This window comes from Ptychodera flava, chromosome 8, assembly GCF_041260155.1.
Source record: "Ptychodera flava strain L36383 chromosome 8, AS_Pfla_20210202, whole genome shotgun sequence".
Classification (NCBI taxonomy): domain Eukaryota; kingdom Metazoa; phylum Hemichordata; class Enteropneusta; family Ptychoderidae; genus Ptychodera; species Ptychodera flava.
In genome coordinates, this window is record NC_091935.1 from 45,591,644 (window position 1) to 45,613,203 (window position 21,560).

At 36.3% G+C, this 21,560-nt stretch overlaps 1 protein-coding gene across 4 annotated transcripts in view; it reads left to right on the top strand.

Moving 5' to 3' along the window:
* LOC139139425 (protein Hook homolog 3-like) overlaps positions 1–19,390 on the top strand; it is a 40,785-nt gene extending 21,395 nt beyond the window's left edge. For 2 of the 4 annotated variants that reach the window (XM_070708337.1, XM_070708339.1), the window contains 8 exons: positions 355–495; positions 5,868–5,955; positions 6,516–6,550; positions 7,967–8,049; positions 8,613–8,818; positions 9,164–9,235; positions 10,983–11,122; positions 14,533–19,390. In XM_070708337.1, coding sequence (XP_070564438.1) covers positions 355–495; positions 5,868–5,955; positions 6,516–6,550; positions 7,967–8,049; positions 8,613–8,818; positions 9,164–9,235; positions 10,983–11,122; positions 14,533–14,551 — 784 coding nt within the window. In that variant the 3' untranslated portion in view covers positions 14,552–19,390. Of the gene's footprint in view, positions 1–354; positions 496–5,867; positions 5,956–6,515; positions 6,551–7,966; positions 8,050–8,612; positions 8,819–9,163; positions 9,236–10,982; positions 11,123–11,899; positions 12,115–14,532 lie in introns of those variants that run through there. The other 2 variants (XM_070708336.1, XM_070708338.1) reach the window with 2 other exon arrangements.
* The last annotated feature ends 2,170 nt before the right edge of the window (positions 19,391–21,560 follow it).

The following is a 21,560-nucleotide window of genomic DNA, read 5'->3' on the forward strand; positions in this document are numbered from 1 at the left end:
TCTTACCATGAGAACATGACAGATTTTGTTAAATCAAGTCAGTGACAAATATGAATATCTAAACCAAAACAATTGTATTGTGTTATTTACATTGCTACAAGTTTAGGTAGAGATTTGAAATATCACAAGTGATACGGCCAATATCTATTACACAGCAGCACAGTTTTAACACCCTAATCCCCATCCCCAGCCTACATATATCATCTGTATTATCATTAACTCAAAATTTGTGACAGGTCATAATTTCATCCATATCAGTTGACAAGTTATGCCAAACCTTGGCAGGAAAATCTTAAAATAAGAAGTGCCACAGTGACTGATGCTTTACATTGATGTTATTGTTTTGAATTGTAGAGAAAGACTTCTCAGATTACAACATGAAAATAAAATGTTAAAATCACAAAATAGTGAACATGCAGATGGCGAGATGCAGCTGCTGCGTAGTCTTCTAGAAGATGCCAATACACGCAAGACAGAGCTGGAAACAACAAACAGGTATCTCATTACTACAGATATCACATGTATAGTCACACAGTGTAGAGTCATTGCTACAAATATCACATGCATAGTCACACAGTGTAGAGTCATTGCTACAAATATCACATGCATAGTCACACAGTGTAGAGTCATTGCTACAAATATCACATGCATAGTCACACAGTGTAGAGTCATTGCTACAGATATCACATGTATAGTCACACAGTGTAGAGTCATTGCTACAGATATCACATGCATAGTCACACAGTGTAGAGTCATTGCTACAAATATCACATGCATAGTCACACAGTGTAGAGTCATTGCTACAGATATCACATGCATAGTCACACAGTGTAGAGTCATTGCTACAGATATCACATGCATAGTCACACAGTGAAGAGTCATTGCTACAGATATCACATGCATAGTCACACAGTGAAGAGTCATTGCTACAGATATCACATGTATAGTCACACAGTGAAGAGTCATTGCTACAAATATGACATGTATAGTCACACAATGAAGAGTCATTACTACAGATATCACATGCATAGTCACACAGTGAAGAGTCATTGCTACAGATATCACATGTATAGTCACACAGTGAAGAGTCATGCTACAGATATCACATGTATAGTCACACAGTGAAGAGTCATTGCTACAGATATCACATGTATAGTCACACAGTATAGAGTCATTGCTACAAATATGACATGCATAGTCACACAGTGTAGTCATTGCTACAGATATCACATGCATAGTCACACAGTGTAGAGTCATTGCTACAGATATCACATGCATAGTCACACAGTGTAGTCTTTGCTACAGATATCACATGCAAAGTCACACAGTGTAGAGTCATTGCTACAGATATCACATGCATAGTCACACAGTGTAGAATCATTGCTACAGATATCACATGCATAGTCACACAGTGTAGATATAATCATTGCTACAGATATCACATGCATAGTCACACAGTGTAGAGTCATTGCTACAGATATCACATGCATAGTCAGACAGTGTAGAGTCATTGCTACAAATATCACATGCATAGTCACACAGTGTAGAGTCATTGCTACAAATATCACATGCATAGTCACACAGTGTAGAGTCATTGCTACAGATATCACATGCATAGTCACAGTGTAGAGTCATTGCTACAGCTATCACATACGTAGTCACACAGTGTAGAGTCCTTGCTACAGATATCACATGCATAGTCACACAGTGTAGAGTCATTGCTACAGATATCACATGCATAGTCACACAGTGTAGAGTCATTGCTACAGATATCACATGCATAGTCACACAGTGTAGGTATAATCATTGCTACAGATATCACATGCAAAGTCACACCGTGTAGAGTCATTGCTACAAATATCACATGCATAGTCACACAGTGTAGAGTCATTGCTACAAATATCACATGCATAGTCACACAGTGTAGAGTCATTGCTACAGATATCACATGCATAGTCACACAGTGTAGAGTCATTGCTACAGATATCACATGCATAGTCACACAGTGTAGAGTCATTGCTACAGATATCACATGCATAGTCACACAGTGTAGAGTCTTTGCTACAGATATCACATGCAAAGTCACACAGTGTAGAGTCATTGCTACAGATATCACATGCATAGTCACACAGTGTAGAGTCATTGCTACAGATATCACATGCATAGTCACACAGTGTAGAGTCTTTGCTACAGATATCACATGCATAGTCACACAGTGTAGAGTCATTGCTACAGATATCACATGCATAGTCACACAGTATAGAATCATTGCTACAGATATCACACGCATAGTCACACAGCGTAGAGTCATTGCTACAGATATCACATGCATAGTCACACAGTGTAGAGTCATTGCTACAGATATCACACGCATAGTCACACAGGTAGAGTCATTGCTACAGATATCACATGCATAGTCACACAGTGTAGAGTCATTGCTACAGATATCACATGCATAGTCACACAGTGTAGAGTCTTTGCTACAGATATCCATGCATAGTCACACAGTGTAGAGTCATTGCTACAGATATCACATGCATAGTCACACAGTGTAGAGTCATTGCTACAAATATCACATGCATAGTCACACAGTGTAGAGTCATTGCTACAAATATCACATGCATAGTCACACAGTGTAGAGTCATTGCTACAGATATCACATGCATAGTCACACAGTGTAGAGTCATTGCTACAAATATCACATGTATAGTCACACAGTGTAGAGTCCTTGCTACAAATATCACATGCATAGTCACACAGTATAGAGTCATTGCTACAATATCACATGCATAGTCACACAGTGTAGAGTCATTGCTACAAATATCACATGCATAGTCACACAGTGTAGAGTCATTGCTACAGATATCACATGCATAGTCACACAGTGTAGAGTCATTGCTACAAATATCACATGCATAGTCACACAGTGTAGAGTCATTGCTACAGATATCACATGCATAGTCACACAGTGTAGAGTCATTGCTACAGATATCACATGCATAGTCACACAGTGTAGAGTCATTGCTACAAATATCACATGCATAGTCACACAGTGTAGAGTCATTGCTACAGATATCACATGCATAGTCACAAAGTGTAGAGTCATTGCTACAGATATCACATGCATAGTCACACAGTGTAAAGTCATTGCTACAGATATCACATGCATAGTAAACAGTGTAGAGTCTTTGCTACAGATATCACATGCAAAGTCACACAGTGTAGAGTCATTGCTACAGATATAACATGCATAGTCACACAGTGTAGAGTCATTGCTACAGATATCACATGCATAGTCACACAGTGTAGAGTCATTGCTACAGATATCCACAGTCCCTCTATCCACCGGTCTTGAAACGCCTATTGTAAAGGTGTCAATCACCTAGACCGCACAGCCGAACCGCGATACGAGGGCCATTCACATGATAATGCGTAGCTTGGGTTTGTCCTGCATGCCACAGTCCCCGATCGTGTGTTCGCTTTTCTCGAATTTTCGCTGTTTTTGGTTCTATTAAGTGTTCTCTGCGTCTATCTACAACACGAAGACAGAAATTATCATATCCTGAAACCGGTGTGTGTTTTTCGTGATCCTTATCCCATCGTAAATGATGATAGTGTGCAATAATTTCTGGGGTTGACCGCTGCGAGTGTGTTGACGTACGTAGCACAAGCAATGGCTGGAATCATACCGGAAAATTTGTGGTCCCTTTCTCTTGCAATGCTAGTAGTCAGTGTCTCCAAATATGATCTAAATATGTTTTCTGTGTAATATTCTGTGAAATCATGTCTGTTAACTGAACAGAATATAGGTAAGACAACTGCAGAATTGCATGTAGATTTTAGTTGTGTGGTCGCACATTTTCCCATGCAGTGTCAATATGGCGAACTCTCGATACGTACGCTCGCTCAGGTACGGCTGGAAACACACCTGAAAATTTTTCGTCTCTTTCTCCAAATATGATCTAAATATGTTTTCTGTGTAATATTCTGTGAAATTATGTCTGTTAACTGAGCAGAATAGGAACGACAACTGCTGAGAAATGCACGTAGATTTTATTCGCATATTTTCCCATGTAGCGTCAATATGGCGAACTCTCGATACGTACGCTCGCGCTCAGGCACAGTAAATACCTTTTACAAAATGCTATCATGTCAACACAATAACAAGTTTGGTAATGAACTACTCAGCTGTCGATGTTAATATTCAGCTGATTTTGCCTGTCTTCTTGATTTCGGGCAATAGTCCATGACACTTGCGAACAGTGCGTGGCCATTTTGTTTTTCGATCGTGATCATAATGCAACCATAATGTGTGGTCCCTTTCAAGCTTTATCTAGAGGGGCAACGTTACCCATTTAATGAAAAAATAAATTGTTTAGTGTTTCTAAAGGGAACAAGTTGTAATGTTTTGTGATATTCTGAAAACAACAACCCACAAACGTCATGTTTTTGAACGATCACATTGCGGCTGTCATAGGATCGTGGGGTAGCGACATCGATATAACGGCCAGTTGAACATTGTCAGTGTCCTTTGTTTAAGGTGTGAATCGTTGTGTTTGTTCATATCACGGAGTGTCACAAAGACACCAGCCACATTTCCAGACCGGTGGATAGAGGGACTGTGAGATATCACATGCATAGTCACACAGTGTAGAGTCTTTGCTACAGATATCACATGCATAGTCACACAGTGTAGAGTCTTTGCTACAGATATCACATGCATAGTCACACAGTGTGGAGTCTTTGCTACAGATATCACATGCATAGTCACACAGTGTAGAGTCATTGCTACAGATATCACATGCATAGTCACACAGTGTAGAGTCATTGCTACAGATATCACATGCAAAGTCACACAGTGTAGAGTCCTTGCTACAGATATCACATGCAAAGTCACACAGTGTAGAGTCATTGCTACAAATATCACATGCAAAGACACAGTGTAGAGTCATTGCTACAGATATCACATGCATAGTCACACAGTGTAGAGTCATTGCTACAGATATCACATGCATAGTCACACAGTGTAGATATAATCATTGCTACAGATATCACATGCATAGTCACACAGTGTAGAGTCATTGCTACAAATATCACATGCATAGTCACACAGTGTAGAGTCATTGCTACAAATATCACATGCATAGTCACACAGTGTAGAGTCTTTGCTACAGATATCACATGCAAAGTCACACAGTGTAGAGTCATTGCTACAGATATCACATGCATAGTCACACAGTGTCGAGTCATTGCTACAGATATCACATGCATAGTCACACAGTGTAGATATAATCATTGCTACAGATATCACATGCATAGTCACAGAGTGTAGAGTCATTGCTACAGATATCACATGCATAGTCACACAGTGTAGAGTCATTGCTACAAATATCACATGCATAGTCACACAGTGTAGAGTCATTGCTACAGATATCACATGCATAGTCACACAGTGTAGAGTCATTGCTACAAATATCACATGCATAGTCACACAGTGTAGAGTCATTGCTACAGATATCACATGCATAGTCACACAGTGTAGAGTCATTGCTACAGATATCACATGCATAGTCACACAGTGTAGGTATAATCATTGCTACAGATATCACATGCATAGTCACACAGTGTAGGTATAATCATTGCTACAGATATCATATGGGACGTATCAAATCAATTTCACAGAGATATATTCCCATTGTATTATCAATAATATATTCTCTATCATTTGCAATACAGGTGTTTCCTTCAAAACATGTTGTGTATTTATAAATAGTTGACTATCAGAACTTTGAACACTTCTATGTTTGATGTATAGATAGTGAAATACAATTGGTGTCATTAAATTTCTCCCATGTGTGTTTTATAAGGTCTTTAAATCAGAGAATTATGCAGCTTGAGGCAGGGCTAGAAGAAACAAGACAAAAACAGTTGACTGGAGTTGTTGGCGATAATGTTGTGAGTACTATTACAGAAACTGAAAATAATCTACCAAACTTTGTTACTCATTCAGTAAACAAAGACGTCAGATATTATTTTCTGTTTTGCGCCTTGATATTCATCAAATTTGATAAACCTATTTGTAAGATTTTCATGTCAACTCAAACTGGTGTATCGCAAAGCACATTTTGCTTCAATATCTATTTCTGTCTGTATGTTTTGACATATGAAGAAAACAGGCTGTACTTAACATGATTATATCTGATGGAAAAGACAATGTGATTTAAATGTAGAAATTTGATTTAAATATAGCAAGCAAGGTTTTCAAGGAAATATTGTCAACTATGCAACTACACCTACTTTCTAAATACTCAGAAATTTTTAGTTGTGATTTCCATTTAATTTTCTAATCATGGAATAAAATGTTGATAAACGTGAATGCAGATGAAACTGATATTTGATGGATGGAGTTTATGGTAACATCCATCACACGAAATATAATGTTGATATCTGATAGCACTTATACCCAGTATATGGTCCAGACAATAAATTTTTCTTGTAAAATATTTTTGTTTCAGTCGACTGAACTGAAGAGGAAGCAACAAGAAAGTCTGTAAGTGATTCAATATTTTGATGTTGTTGTTAAAGTTTTCTGAAAATACATGTAAGGCTCAGGCAGTGTTGTTTCCAGGTTTCTCTCACAAGGGGGAATGTCGCCCCTTGCTTGAAAAGTTAACAGGATTTGGTTTTGATTGATGGGGACGGTTATAAATAATGCAAATTTAAGTCATGCAAATTAATATTTTCAGGGTATTAGCAAATTAAGTTTACAGTATTGATATCAAATAAAAGACACTCCTGTTTCTTTCTTTTTTCCATCCAGTAAGTGTTAAATATATTGATAGCCTGCACAAATCATCCACACTTCATTTCAGTTCAAACATAATTTTGTAATCTAGAGGCAGTCTTGTTGATAATCTTTCAGCCTTATCACATCCTGCTGCAAATAGGAAGCTTATATGACTTTACTATGGTTACAGATAGTGGATTACATCAACTGTATGATGTTACATCATAGACAGTAACCATGAAGTGGAATGCCACTGTAAATACTCTGTGTGATCATTATCTCAAACCATTGTCACACTGACATGTCACATGTTTGTGATTATTTAAGGGGGATTTTGATAAGATAGGGGGATTAGGCAATCCCTCATCCTGGAGAAAACACTTAGGCTGTGATATAGACAATACCACATTTGAATCTGACAAATGCAGTGTACGTTAATGCATTCTTAATTTTTTTCAAACATCAAATGTAGAATGTTGCTGAAATTTACCATAATCATGAAGCAACAATACTCAGTATGTATTTTGTAAGTCACATGCTTGATGTTGTGTACAGTACATCACCCATGTGATGCTATGTTATTGTAAGTCACCTGTGTAGTGTTGTATACATCACCAATGTGGTGATGTGTAAAGTCACCTGTGTAGTGTTGTATACATCACCCATGTGGTGATGGGTAAAGTCACCTGTGTAGTGTTGTATACATCACCCATGTGGTGATGTGTAAAGTCACCTGTGTGGTGTTATATACATCACCCATGTGGTGATGGGTATAGTCACCTGTGTAGTGTTGTATACATCACCCATGTGGTGATGGGTAAAGTCACCTGTGTAGTGTTGTATACATCACCCATGTGGTGATGGGTAAAGTCACCTGTGTGGTGTTGTATACATCACCCATGTGGTGATGGGTAAAGTCACCTGTGTGGTGTTGTATACATCACCCATGTGGTGCTATGTAAAGTCACTTATATGGTGTTGTATATATCACCCATGTTGTGCTGTTTACATCAATCTATAACTTTCCATACTCTGTGCAGAAGTTGTAAATTTGTTTGATCTACATATTTGTTGCATTCTTCATCATGAAACAATCAAGGAGTTGCACAGTCCTATAGACTGATATCCGTTCTTACATTAGGATGGGACATAATGTTTTTCCTTTTAATTACTTAACAGACAAAGACTTCAAGAAGCTGATGTTGAAATACAGAAAAAGATGTCTTACATCGATGAATTGGAATCTAGAGTTGTGAAAAGTAGTAAGTTGACTTTGAAACCCATAGACCTAGGAGTCAGTTACTCTCTCCCTTTTTTGTTCCAACTTTAACATTGTACTTTTATTGAAAGCTTGATGCATACGTACTAATATTGACATTTATCTACTTATGGTTGTTAGTTTCAAAGGCTTTTTTACCATCTTCTATAACGCAATGTTACAATTGTAGTTCACTCTTTGATGCCAATAAAGAGATTGTATTCCATTTATGACATTCTTCTGTTTGATCAGATATTATCAAAACTATTGTTGTCCAATAAGAAATCACAGGGTAATCCAAAACATGTTTTGAGGAACTTATTTGCTTGTGATCATTTTGTTTTGGTCAGTGTACATATACAGATACCTCTGATCAAAGCTTGAAATAATTCTTACTAGATTTCATATTTAGATCAGAATTTATGATTTATGTAACAATGTTCATGTTTCAGTTAATTAGATCATAACAGGAGTAAGTTTACAAAAATCTGTGACAGAGAATTTAATCTCTGGTCTTTGTATATCTCATTCTTGACAAGTATTACTTGTTCCATCATCCCCCATCAGGTGATCAGGTCACAGCGCTCCAAGAAATGCTGAGTAAAAAAGAAGAAGACATGAGAGCAATGGAAGAAAGATACAAGAAATATTTAGACAAAGCGAAGAGTGTAATTCGTACATTAGATCCAAAACAAAACCCCGGTGCAGCACCAGAAGTTCAAGCTTTACGAAATCAACTTTCAGAAAAACATAAATTAATTGAACATTTAGAGGTAAGCTTTTAATTGTAATCTTCCTTTTTAATAGTCAGCATTATTGAGAATTCTCCAATACAGAATTTCATTGGAATTACTATATGTACTTCATGCTATTTAACAGTAGCAGTAATGTTCATTTCTGGCTTTATTGATCTCACGTCAGAATGACACTTTTCATTGTCAAAGTTCAACATGATAAATTGTCAATGTCATTGTGAAGTTCTCATTTCTGATAAATCATGGTATCACCCAATTTGTGTCAGGAATGTATCTTCATCTGTAGTGATTTCACAATCATTCTTTGATCTGCTGAATGGTTATCAGGCCATCATAATGGAATTATTCAATTTCCACTTCCAGAATGACCGTGAGAAAACAAAATCCGTCAGAGAAACTGAAGAAAAGCTTATTGTCAGTGCTTGGTATAACTTGGTAAGTAATGGTTTACTGTCAGTGCTTGGTATAACTTGGCAAGTAATGGCGATCGATCGGCAGTACTTCAAAATCATTTATGCGGCCTCGCGAGGTAGACGAACATTGTTGGCAGATAGTTTGTGGAGTGATCGCTGTAAATATGAGTATTTTACGGTAATATTTCCACTAACGCAAACAAGGCATTGTGCATTTTTGCAAGCCAGAGCGTAATTTCCGCTCCGCAGACCTACGCAAAAATCAAGCAAAGCTGTTGCCGTAAAGAGGCGTGTGGTTTACGACGATGGGCATTGTGTAACTCTGAGAAACGACGTTGTGATGATTTACGACGGCGCCACGAGGGCCAGCATGAGTGGGATCGTCTGAGAATTGACGACTCGATGTGATGATTAGAACGATGTTTCTGACAAAAGATCTAAACATAAGCGTTATGATGAGGAAAAACGCCGTAGATGTTATCTCCCGAAATGGAAAGCACAGTGGCCTTGGTTGAAATATGACGGTTCCGAAATGTTCTGTACGTCGTGTCTCAAATACCCCACCATTGCCAAACCAAGCGAAATGCTTTTCTTGACGGATGCGACATGTTTCGCGTTGAATCGATAAAGTCTCACATGTTTTAATAGTCAACTGCATTTGGACAGTTTGGCGCATCACAGATGAGATCGTGACGGGGACAATGATTGTGGAAATTTTGTGGGTCCCGCTGAGCCCGATACGGTTTCACTTGCCAACACCCGGATCGCATGCACTCGCAATGCGTAAACCGAATGACGACGACCAGCGACAGAAACTGACCAATCTTTTTACGACGGCATTTATGCTTGCCAAACACGGGAAGTCGATGTATGATATGTACCTTCAATGTTAGCCCTGCATACAGGTCTGTGTGTTCCCGGCGTTATACGGCCTCTTGTGGTGGAGGCCGTATAACGCCGGGAACACACAGACCGTACGCAGGGCTACTTCAATGTGAACTTCTGAGAAAAATCCGCGTAAACATCGGCAAAAATTACCAAAATAAGAGAGCCCTGAAAGCCGCTACGGAATTCGTCGCAAGTATATTGGTCCTGATTATTACAAATGGAGGACAAGTAAAATTTTTGTGAGGACAAGTGAAATTGAAAATCCACTTGTCCGATGGACAAGTGAACTGGAAAAAAAATTGTCAAGCCCTGTGAATGCATGATAGTGTTATGACATTATCCCATTATTTTGTGATTATTCTACTGAGCAGTTATTCACTTTCAACAGAGGCTTTATAATCAAAATTTGACACTACTATGTCACAAGTTTTTAAATTAGAAATTACTGACTATCAGCAACACTGTACAATGAGTATTCAAGTACACCAGCCTTCATGTGTCCATCTTTGTCAGGAGTGAAAAAGCTTTCCATGAAAATCTTTCAGCTCTCAGGCAATGTTGCACATCTACCATTTTGTTGACAAAAGTTTTGATTAGTCTTATTGATACTAAGAGAAGTAAACTCAGAGATTATACATTTTCATCTTCAGATAAATGTAGGGTATTTATGTCTCAAAGACCAAACAAATATCTGTATGCCGTAAGATATGAGTATGACTTTGTTGTTTTATCAGACATCTGTATGCCATGAGATATGAGTATGACAATGTTGTTTTATCAGACATATGTATGCTGTGAGATATAAGTATGACAATGTTGTTTTATCAGACATATGTATGCTGTGAGATATAAGTGTGTGACAATATTGTTTTGATTATCAGGGAATGCAACTTCACAGAAAGGCAGCTGAAGAGAGGTTAGCTAATAGTGCATCGGGTCAGTCCTTCCTTGCCAGACAAAGACAAGCCAGTACAAGGCGATCACAGACTATAACAACAGGCAATACAAACAGCACAGCAAGGTGAATATGTACAGCCATTCTTCTGTAATACAGAACTTGGCAAAATTACAGCTGCATGGTCTAGGATATTATGGTGATGGACTAGACTCAACTTGCCTGCAAACCCTGTCTGCTTTCAGCATGCAAGACTTGTAACAATACTAATGTACACATGAAATGTGATTAACCTCCACTTGCTGCTGACATTATGTAGATGTGAAGAATGCTACATGTGTATAATAGGGCCTTCTCAACTAATATTGGACCTCCTAAGTTAGTTGTTATTCTCAAACTAATTCTCAACTGACACTGGTCTCAGTAATTAGTAGTTACATATAGTGAATGATTGACCATTCTGTGACCAAGATTTAAATTTCAAGAACACAGATACACTGACATCATTAAATTTAAATTTGTCAACTTCTCATTTGCATTTGAGTAAGATGAAGCAAGCTTGCTTGATGTACTTCGATCACATAAATTTTCAATACTGAAATCCTTACCATGCAGTTAGACCATTCAACAAATGAATATTATTATTAAGTTTTGGTGTTGTTCTTGATGATGTCATACTTGGTGATGGTCAACAACAAACTGGGAAAATGAACTAGATATGTAGTAATGTAATGCAACTTTCTGTAAAGGTGAATGTTATCATGCTTCATCATTGTCAATCATAGCAGCATGTTTATCTTGTTTTGCATAATTACACCGGCTTGTTTTTTTTTCATCTTGACATTGACTGTGGCACCTGCAGTTCCGTTTACTGTCTTTCTGTGTTTCATTTCTTATGTCCAGGTTTCCATACAGAAAATGATGTGTCTTGGTTTCTTCTGCCATTCTGCAAAGACTAGCCCTAGCCCCATATTTTAGTTGTCTTGGTAGTTTTGAAACATTTTATTTAAAACTGTTTTCCCCCGGGCACACACTTTGTTTTACTGCCTAGTCAAACTGTATCTTTTGTTGCTTTCTTTTTGTTAAGATTTTAATTTCAGCCACATGTTAGCTCTGTTGCTTTGGCCTCTTTTGTTTTTATTTGTTGCTTTGCTGTTTGTTGACATGATGTGCGTGATGCTGTACAACTGTGTGTATGTGCCATTGGATGGGAAGGATTTATCATGACATCTATTATATCTAGGGATGCTGTACCAATTATTAATATATCACTGGCAATATATCTGTTGATAATCACCAGTGAAAATAATGATACCAATATTGACAAGTCAGTTCTCATCTTGAAAATGATTCTTTTGTCAAAACATGATGTGAATCTCGATTTATTGCTGATGGTTTTCAAATTAGCTTATTGTGTAAGTTGATTGATATCAGCTCAAATAGTGAGTATGTCTTCAGTACATACATATATAATACATGTCATACAATACATGTCATGATGGCAGTTACAACCTACAGACTGATACAACACCTTATATGGGTGTAATGCTATACTGCACTCTATTGTAGATTGAGCATTCTTGTCAAATTCATCATCACATATAACAATAGAGGGTTACCTGGTTAAGTGCACTTTTAGGATAATGCACAGAAAACATTTTGTCTCTTTTTGAGGATTCAAGGCAATGCAACCTTATCACATTTTTTGACTTGCCCAATTTGTTTGAATACACCTTTAAGATTTGTAATGTTTGAAAAAAACTTTTCAAAAGTTGCTCTATTTTTCTAAGAAAATGAATTAACCATGTCTTAATGGAACTGATGTAATGCATGTTAGATAGTATCCTCATATACCAAGATATTTTAATAAGAAGATAGTGTCAGTTGAAATAAAAAATGATATTATGCAGGAGACATGTGTAATGTTTGCAGTCGTTTAATGGAGATTACCTCATCAAGTTAAATTGAATACTCTAATCTCATGGAGTTTGAATTGAATACTCTAATGCCAAGGAGGATTTCAAAAGTCTGTTCAGAGTTTTGTTATATCTAGTCAAGCAACCTGTTAGCTTCCAGAATAGTGTGCTTGTGGCTTGATCAATATGTCGAATAAAATGTTTTAACTGAGTCGTAAAACAGTCTTCATAACATACCCATTTGTATCAAATTATTATAAAGAGTGACTCGGCTTGTTGATAGTGTATATGCAGCCAGTTCAAAATCACAAAATCAGACAAGGATCTCAGATTCAAAGAAGCCATAACAGCTGATCATATTATTCATCTCTCTCAATTCAATATTGTTTTGATCCAATAATTATTTCACATACACTATAAAGTGATGAAATGCATTGAATACAGCCAATATCAAGTAGCAAATATGAAATGCATTGAATACAGCCAATATCAAGTAGCAAATATGAAATGCATTGAATACAGCCAATATCAAGTAGCAAATATGAAATGCATTGAATACAGCCAATATCAAGTAGCAAATATGAAATGCATTGAACACAGCCAATATCAAGTAGCAAATATGAAATGCATTGAATACAGCCAATATCAAGTAGCAAATATGAAATGCATTGAATACAGCCAATATCAAGTAGCAAATATGAAATGCATTGAATACAGCCAATATCAAGTAGCAAATATGAAATGCATTGAATACAGCCAATATCAAGTAGCAAATATGAAATGCATTGAATACAGCCAATATCAAGTAGCAAATATGAAATGCATTGAATACAGCCAATATCAAGTAGCAAATATGAAATGCATTGAATACAGCCAATATCAAGTAGCAAATATCCATGGCTTGTTATGTTACCTGGCATTCTCTCTAAACTGGAGAAACCTGTTGTAATTTCCAAGCCACTGTAATCATTATCAATGCAGCATTGCACCACAGACAGTTCTATGATTGCACCTGTATATGATTATTGAACCACTGTTGATGTAATAGTTGACCTATTCAATTTGTATTACTCTTTTATCCTATGACACTGAGTATGACACTGAGTATGGCTGTTTCATTCCAATCTTCAACACCCTGCATTGTGTAACACATATTACTTTGCCATGCAATAATTAAAACACATATTACTTTGCCATGCAATAATTCAAACACTAGGTCATAAACAAGTCATCATTGCAGAAGAAACAAAATTCAAAAATTCTCACATTCTGATAATCAGAAGTATCATTCTAGGATCACCATGGAACAACACAGGTTGCCAAAGATATGACAAAAATCTGAACTTTGAACTTTTTAGCATTGAAGGCAGATTTATGAATTGACTCCTAATTATTTCTTGCAGTATTTTGCAATCATCCATTTTCCCATTGAAAGTTTTTCCATTGTTTTATTCACTGTAATTGCTTGTTTCCCCGCTGTTTGGCTGTATCAAACATTTCATAATGTATGAATTGTCTTTTATCATCTCAGTTGCTTATTATTTAACTACTCATACACATATAATGATCACATCCCCTGGATTTGATAATTACCAAATATTTCCTTTTTTCTCTTTTCAGTGATATTTATGGTTACTAACTTGTGCATGCCTTGTAAATACACAAAATAGAGCTCGCCTTCCTTGATTCCATTATTGAAGAAATCTATGGTATTAAAATGGAGGATCAACTAACCCTTGTGCAACATTACTTCAACTAACATGTATATGCTGTATCATTGTGTACAAATATCAACTTTCTTCACTTTCATCTCCAATCATGTAACATTTTAATGATAATGGTTCCTTTATCACATCATCTAAGATACTACTGAAGATTGTTGACTGCGTCTTCACACTGTGTATTCTATAAACAGTCTGAATGAAATTCCTGTCAAAGTTCGCTTTTCACAAAGTCTAGAAACCAAACCACCAATCACTTTGTGGAATGTAAACACTCATTTCATCACTAAGATTTTCAAGAAATCTGTCTGTAAATGTAAACACTTTATGGAATTTCTGGGTACGCTTCCAATTAAGGAAACTACTGGATATGAAATGTCGTTAACAAAAAATAGGTCTTGTTCGTAAGAAGTTCATTGCCATCTACAAAAGGATGTTGCTTTCTATTGGACAAAAAATAATCAAAAACAAACAAAATTTAGAAAAGAATAGACACTACTTTTTCCATTTTTTGCCAGTATCTTTCAATCGAAAGCAATATCCCAGCTGTGAACAGCAGTGAAATTCACAGTAATGAGACCTACTATCTTCTGCTGATATGTAGACATACACACATGTACCAAAAATGACTGAATGTACAGAAAATGTTTGTATCAAGTGGTTTGGAGATTATTTTAATTATTGTATGTACAGATTTAAAATGAAACTCAGTATTTTGAGACTCTTAAAGCATGAAAGATTTTGGTTGTTGGGGTATTTTTTAACACAGCTTTGGAAATCTAACTTTGCCCATCCATAAATGTAGCTAAACATTCACAGAAGATGAACTCTGCTGTAACATGACCCTGTACTATGCCTTCCAGTCGTACAGAATAAAAGTGTTGTTAATGGTGCTTAACTGGTGTTAATATCATCGTCTAATCCAAGCAAATGAGATCATTGAAGAATCCACTGTCCACTGTACAGTGTATCAGTTTATATCAAGAAAGAAATGCAAGAATGTTGAATTGTAATTTGGAATAAACACTTGTTTATATTATGAAGGATAATTGTATTATAATATATGCATGGGATTAACAGACAAATCAGAACGCAGCTGTGCTTATAACATTCACTAAGTATTGTGTCTTGACACAAACATTTACTACTAGATAGTGACGGCTTGGCAGCATTCAAGATGTTTTATCACAAAGTCATTGTTAGACAGACTTCACTTGGAAAATACCGTATTTTGTGTACAGTGTCAGGATGGACACCCTCTGGACATCTTCCACCCACCATTTAGGGCTAGGTTTATGGCAGTCAGCATAGATGTCAGATTGCTAAACTGTCCAAGAACATTGCTTTGTACTTTATTTGTAAATTAATTTTGATGTGACACTTTGTACAGTATTTATTGTAATTAAAATTTTAAACTGTGGATGTCATTTCAGTAATTTCATTTTCTTATCTCACTCTACTTGTAAAACATAACATTCCCTATCCTATTCAGAAGAAATACTTGTAACTTTACAGAATGTAATTACAGACACACATTAGATAGCAAGGCAAGACACATCTGACTGACAATGCACTTTGCAGAATGATGAAAATTAAGAGATGTGATCTACAAGGCTGCTCCTGTCGGGTTTATCAGTGTGTCTATCACAGTACCCATGTATGCTATTTAACACAATGGATAGTCAATTGTAAATTTTTAGCTGCAGCTTAGAAATTTACATTGCTTTTACATTAAAGATGAAATCAATTTATCACATAAGATACAGAATGGTTTCAGCATACATTAATAAAATGTCTAAAGCCTTCATTTCAGAATTCATCAAAGCATACAACATGATTGGAACTAATTTGGGATAATTGGATGGTGAAGTGAGGTGAGGTCATTCTAATCTATAAATATAGGCTCATCTGCTTTTCTTTTTAAATTACGTGTTTTATGAATAATTTGTAATATTGCAACATTAAACTATATAGCACCTAACATTTTTGAGAAATTTGAAAAATATAGAGATCCAATTATTCCAAATTAGTTTCACTTGTGTTATACTTACTTTTACTGGAATTGAATCACCAATTGTGTTCTGTGAAATTTGGCTTCATCATAATTAAAACTATGTGATGGCATCAATGAAGAGAAGTTGGTTTGTTTTGGTATCAGTCTCTCAACCAATGAGAAGGTAGCTTGTTTTGGTATCAATCTCTCCACCAATGAAGAGTTAGTTTGTTTTGGTACCAGTCTCTTAACCAATGAGAAGGTAGTTTGTTTTGGTATCAGTCTCTCCACCAATGAAGAGTTAGTTTGTTTGGTATCAGTCTCTTAACCAATGAGAAGGTAGTTTGTTTTGGTATCAGTCTCTTAACCAATGAGAAGGTAGTTTTGTTTTGGTATCAGTCTCTTAACCAATGAGAAGGTAGCTTGTTTTGGTATCAGTCTCTCAACCAATGAGAAGGTAGTTTGTTTTGGTATCAGTCTCTCAACCAATGAGAAGGTAGCTTGTTTTGGTATCAATCTCTCCACCAATGAAGAGTTAGTTTGTTTTGGTATCAGTCTCTTAACCAATGAGAAGGTAGTTTGTTTTGGTATCAGTCTCTTAACCAATGAGAATGTAGTTTGTTTTGGTATCAGTCTCTTAACCAATGAGAAGGTAGTTTGTTTTGGTATCAGTCTCTTAACCAATGAGAAGGTAGTTTGTTTTGGTATCAGTCTCTCAATCAATGAGAAGGTAGCTTGTGTTTTGGTATCAATCTCTCCACCAATGAGGAGTTAGTTTGGTTTGGTATCAGTCTCTCAACCAATGAGGAGGTTATTTTGGTATCAGCCTCTCCACCAATGAGGAGGTTGTTTGGTATCAGTCTGTCAACCAATGAGAAGCCGGCAGTCAGTTACAATTAAAAATCAGATATTTTATTTGTTTTCTACCTTGATTGCTTCACCGATGACAAAATAACTATATCAACAAAGTTGTCTGTATCAGTTTATTTAATATAATAAATGTATGCATGCTTACACAATGTTGTATAGAAATCAACCATGCATTGAAGAAATATTTGATCATGGACTTCCCTTTGAATTGAACCAGTATAAATAACATTGAAAGTTATAAAATATCAGAAATGGCAATGCAACTATGGAGTCTACCTGCTGCACAGTTGTTTTTCCTGTGTCTATAACTCTTTGATACTTAAAGTTGAAATTATGGTGGTCAGGTTATTTGGATATATCAGTACATACAAAAATTTATTTTAAGTCATCACAACATTTATGAACAATTATTATACAACTGTCATATCTTTTGGTTTTATTAGTTTCTTTATTTTTCTGTAAAATAATACATGCTAATCTTTGTAAGTTATGGAAATATAGTATTTTGCATTCCTCAGAACTTTCTCATGTAGCATTTATTTTAATTGTTTTCATCTTTCACTGCCCACCATAGTCAATGTATTCACTAGTTTTGTTACTATGTTTTACTTTTTGGTGTCCCTTCCAAGGTATTATTGCATATGTGATGTGTATTGTACTGAAGAGGCATTTTCCGCAGAGACAATCTATGTGACATGATTTTAACACCCTTCACAAAGTACGCAATGACTTCTGTGTGAGAGTTTGGCATATGCATCTTTTGACTTTACAGTCAGCACAACCAAAGTTTGGCGACTGAAAACCTTGAAAGTTGAACATTTACTTCCCAGTGATATTTGAATTTGTCAGTTTTTAGAAACATGGCCGATTTGCAGTACATCAAAGGTTTTTCTTTTTTCATCCAAATTAAATCAATGTACATTTAGTGAATATTGATATTGAATTTGCAAACTGCTTAAATATATTAACATAATACCGGTACAAGTGTGGTTTTACATAATACCGGTACAAGTGTGGTTTTACATAATACCGGTACAAGTGTGGTTTTACATAATACCGGTACAAGTGTGGTTCTGTTCCTTTTTTGGGGAAAAGGAGGAGGTTGCCTTGATGGTAGAGAAGATTTCTCCATCAAATCAATAGGGTCTTGACCAAACTATGAAACAAAGCAGTATTTGTTTAATTTATGAAAATTTGAAATACCAAGATTATGTTATAGAAAACCATGTGATGACAGTGACATGAATACTGACTGTCAAGACCATTGATGACACATAGTGAGTTGGAAAACAGGGAAGATCTTCACTTAATGTGTACTGTGATCAAAATTGTATTGTTAAAATAACAACCAATCTAGAGTTGTAAAGTGAATAGAACTATCTTGAGACCTGTGGATCGGCCAGAGTTTCACACTTTGTCAAGATATTCTTAAAAACAGCCATATTTGATGTTAAACTCAATGTCACCTCATTAGTGTGCCCTCTACCAAGATTTCTGAACTTTATATAATTGTGGGTGTTGGTGGGATTTTTTGAGTCAACACTTTATCAGTGTATGTACTATTTAAAATATTGTGAATCAATGAGAACAGTGCTGCTTCTGTGATCTGTTGCAAGTCATAGTATCTGAGAGTGTACACTGCACCACTTTCAGTGTTTAAGCTGATTAGATGACGGTGTGCTATATTGATTGTACACAGATATCTAACATGTCTGAATTTACTGTTGACAATGCCAACCAGATACTTTTAAAATTACACTGATCCTGTACATAGTTCCAACTGTATTTATCAAAATATGTATGTCTATATCTATTCAATGCATTATTTGTTAGGAATGTATGGTGCATTTCAATATGAACCAAGACAGTGAAATAAAAAATATTTTAACCAAGATCATTATGTGTACACTTGTGCCATAGTTTGATCACACATATTCTATCAAAGGCATCTCCATCCTTTGAGGTTTAGAGTGACAGGTATTACTTTGTAAAAACAGAATTTGCATATTCCTTTATTTCACACATCAAATCGTTTGTTTGCTCCACTGTGAATGACACAGAGCTTGTCAGATAGCTGGATTTTCTCAGAAACTGCTAGTTCAATTGCCTTGAAATTTAGAAGGCAAGTTCTTAGGGGTGACCTTATTCAGAGTTGTTCATGTTGTGGCAGACTTTGCATATTTGTATTTTTAGGGCAAAATTTCTCATTTTTAGCTCCCATTTGCCAAAAATATATGGCAACTGGGAGGTTATATGGTTTAGAATTATTCTTCTCTCTAGTCCCTAGTCAGTTTACTTTGAAATTTTGGTATGTAGATTGATAGGGGTGACCATGGTCAGGTATGTTGAAATCATGGTAGAATTTAAATATTAGTATTTTTTGGCCATTTTTGGTGTTTGTAGTTCCACGTAACAGACGGTCTTGCAGTTCTTGTTAGAAAAATACTCTAGAGATAAGAAATGAAACTAAGTGAGCAAATCAAACTTCTAGTCAATAATTTACGGCCTTACAAATCAATTGTCCCTTCATTGCCGTCATTTGGGACGGCACTGGTAGAGTAAACTGAAAGACAAAATATCCTTTGCCTAAAGGATTTAATCATAGCCAAGTCTTGTTGCGGAACGGTGTCGAACTTTAACCTGTCCGTTTTGAGAGCTGGTATGACACCTGTTTGATTGATTTGCATATGCATTGTTTAGGATACTGCTGTGACTTCTATGCTGAAAGGGCTCGCTATGACGTGTACGAATTCACTGACGTTTTGTTCACTTCATATTCCAAATAATGAATTGCAGGTTGTGATTTGCTAAAGAAGTTTTGAAGAGTGCGAGAATTTGTCCCGAAACCCGGATCATGCATAGTACACCGTTTTTGGTCACAGCTTGGCTTCCAAGGGACTCAAGGCCCACTTCTAGAAAGAAATATGATTTAGGTAAATATTATTCATATCATAACAGAGAGATACAATATCAATGGAAATAAAACTTTGATGTCACTTGCGTAGGGAAGAGCATCTTGAAAATTGAAAATTGGGTTGCCCCATTCTTCATTGTTTCAAAGAGCATTTGAGCCGGGAAGCTTACCCTCTCCTTAACCTTAATGACTTTCCCTTAAATGTGTCCTGTTAACACCTTCTCTCCAAAACTCCTTTTACTGGTCCAATCGATGTCAATTTTGACCGTTAGAGCCAAAGTGGGTTGAATATAGCTTTTCTTCTCCTTACAATCTATTTAAAGCCCTGAGAAAGGCAGATAGACTACAGATGCCTGTGGTTTCATTAAATGTGCATCCCTGGTGTTTTTGGAGAAGCTCTGGTTACATTATGACGAGAAATTAGTGAAATTTGGTCAAAATTTTCAAAAAATTGACCCGCCACTGTTGACAATGAGGGCGCCTTTCTAGCCGCTCGCAGGGAAGGGACGTGGCAAGTGAATGAATGCGGGAGGGTACGAAATCCAACCGACAAAGTACATTATAACCCATCGTAGGTGGAGGGACTGTGTGTAAACGTAGTATTACTGTGTGTACGTGGATAGAGGGACTGTGGTTCAATGGTGTCAAAGTTGTAATTTCGGCATTTCACCATCTCTCTTTAACCATAACCATTAACGGCATTTCACAATCTCTCTATAAACCCTTTAAAAAATATCCAAACATGACTTAGCAAGACCATGTTTAGTATGACGATTTAGGCGTCAGTAATATAGCTTGTAATACTGTAAAAAAGGTGATTGGAAAACATCGGCTCCCTAAAACAGGACAACGAATGAAACAGACAGGTCTCTCTTCACCACAACGTTTTATCCTCTCCTCGGCAAACTTAGGCGAAGGTGACGAGTCTCCTCCAAGCCCACATCCTAGACTTATTTTAAATTGTCTGTTCCGAAATTTGTCCACCTGCTCTCTACCATCATTCTAAGAGAAGAAGGAAATTAATACCCTGGTTGCGGAACCCGTCCGGAGATTCAAAAGCCTGCAAACATCTTTAACATCAAAATCGCTTTTTCGCAATCTCTGTTACAATGTTATCTAACCTTTTTATTTATCGAATACATGGCATTAG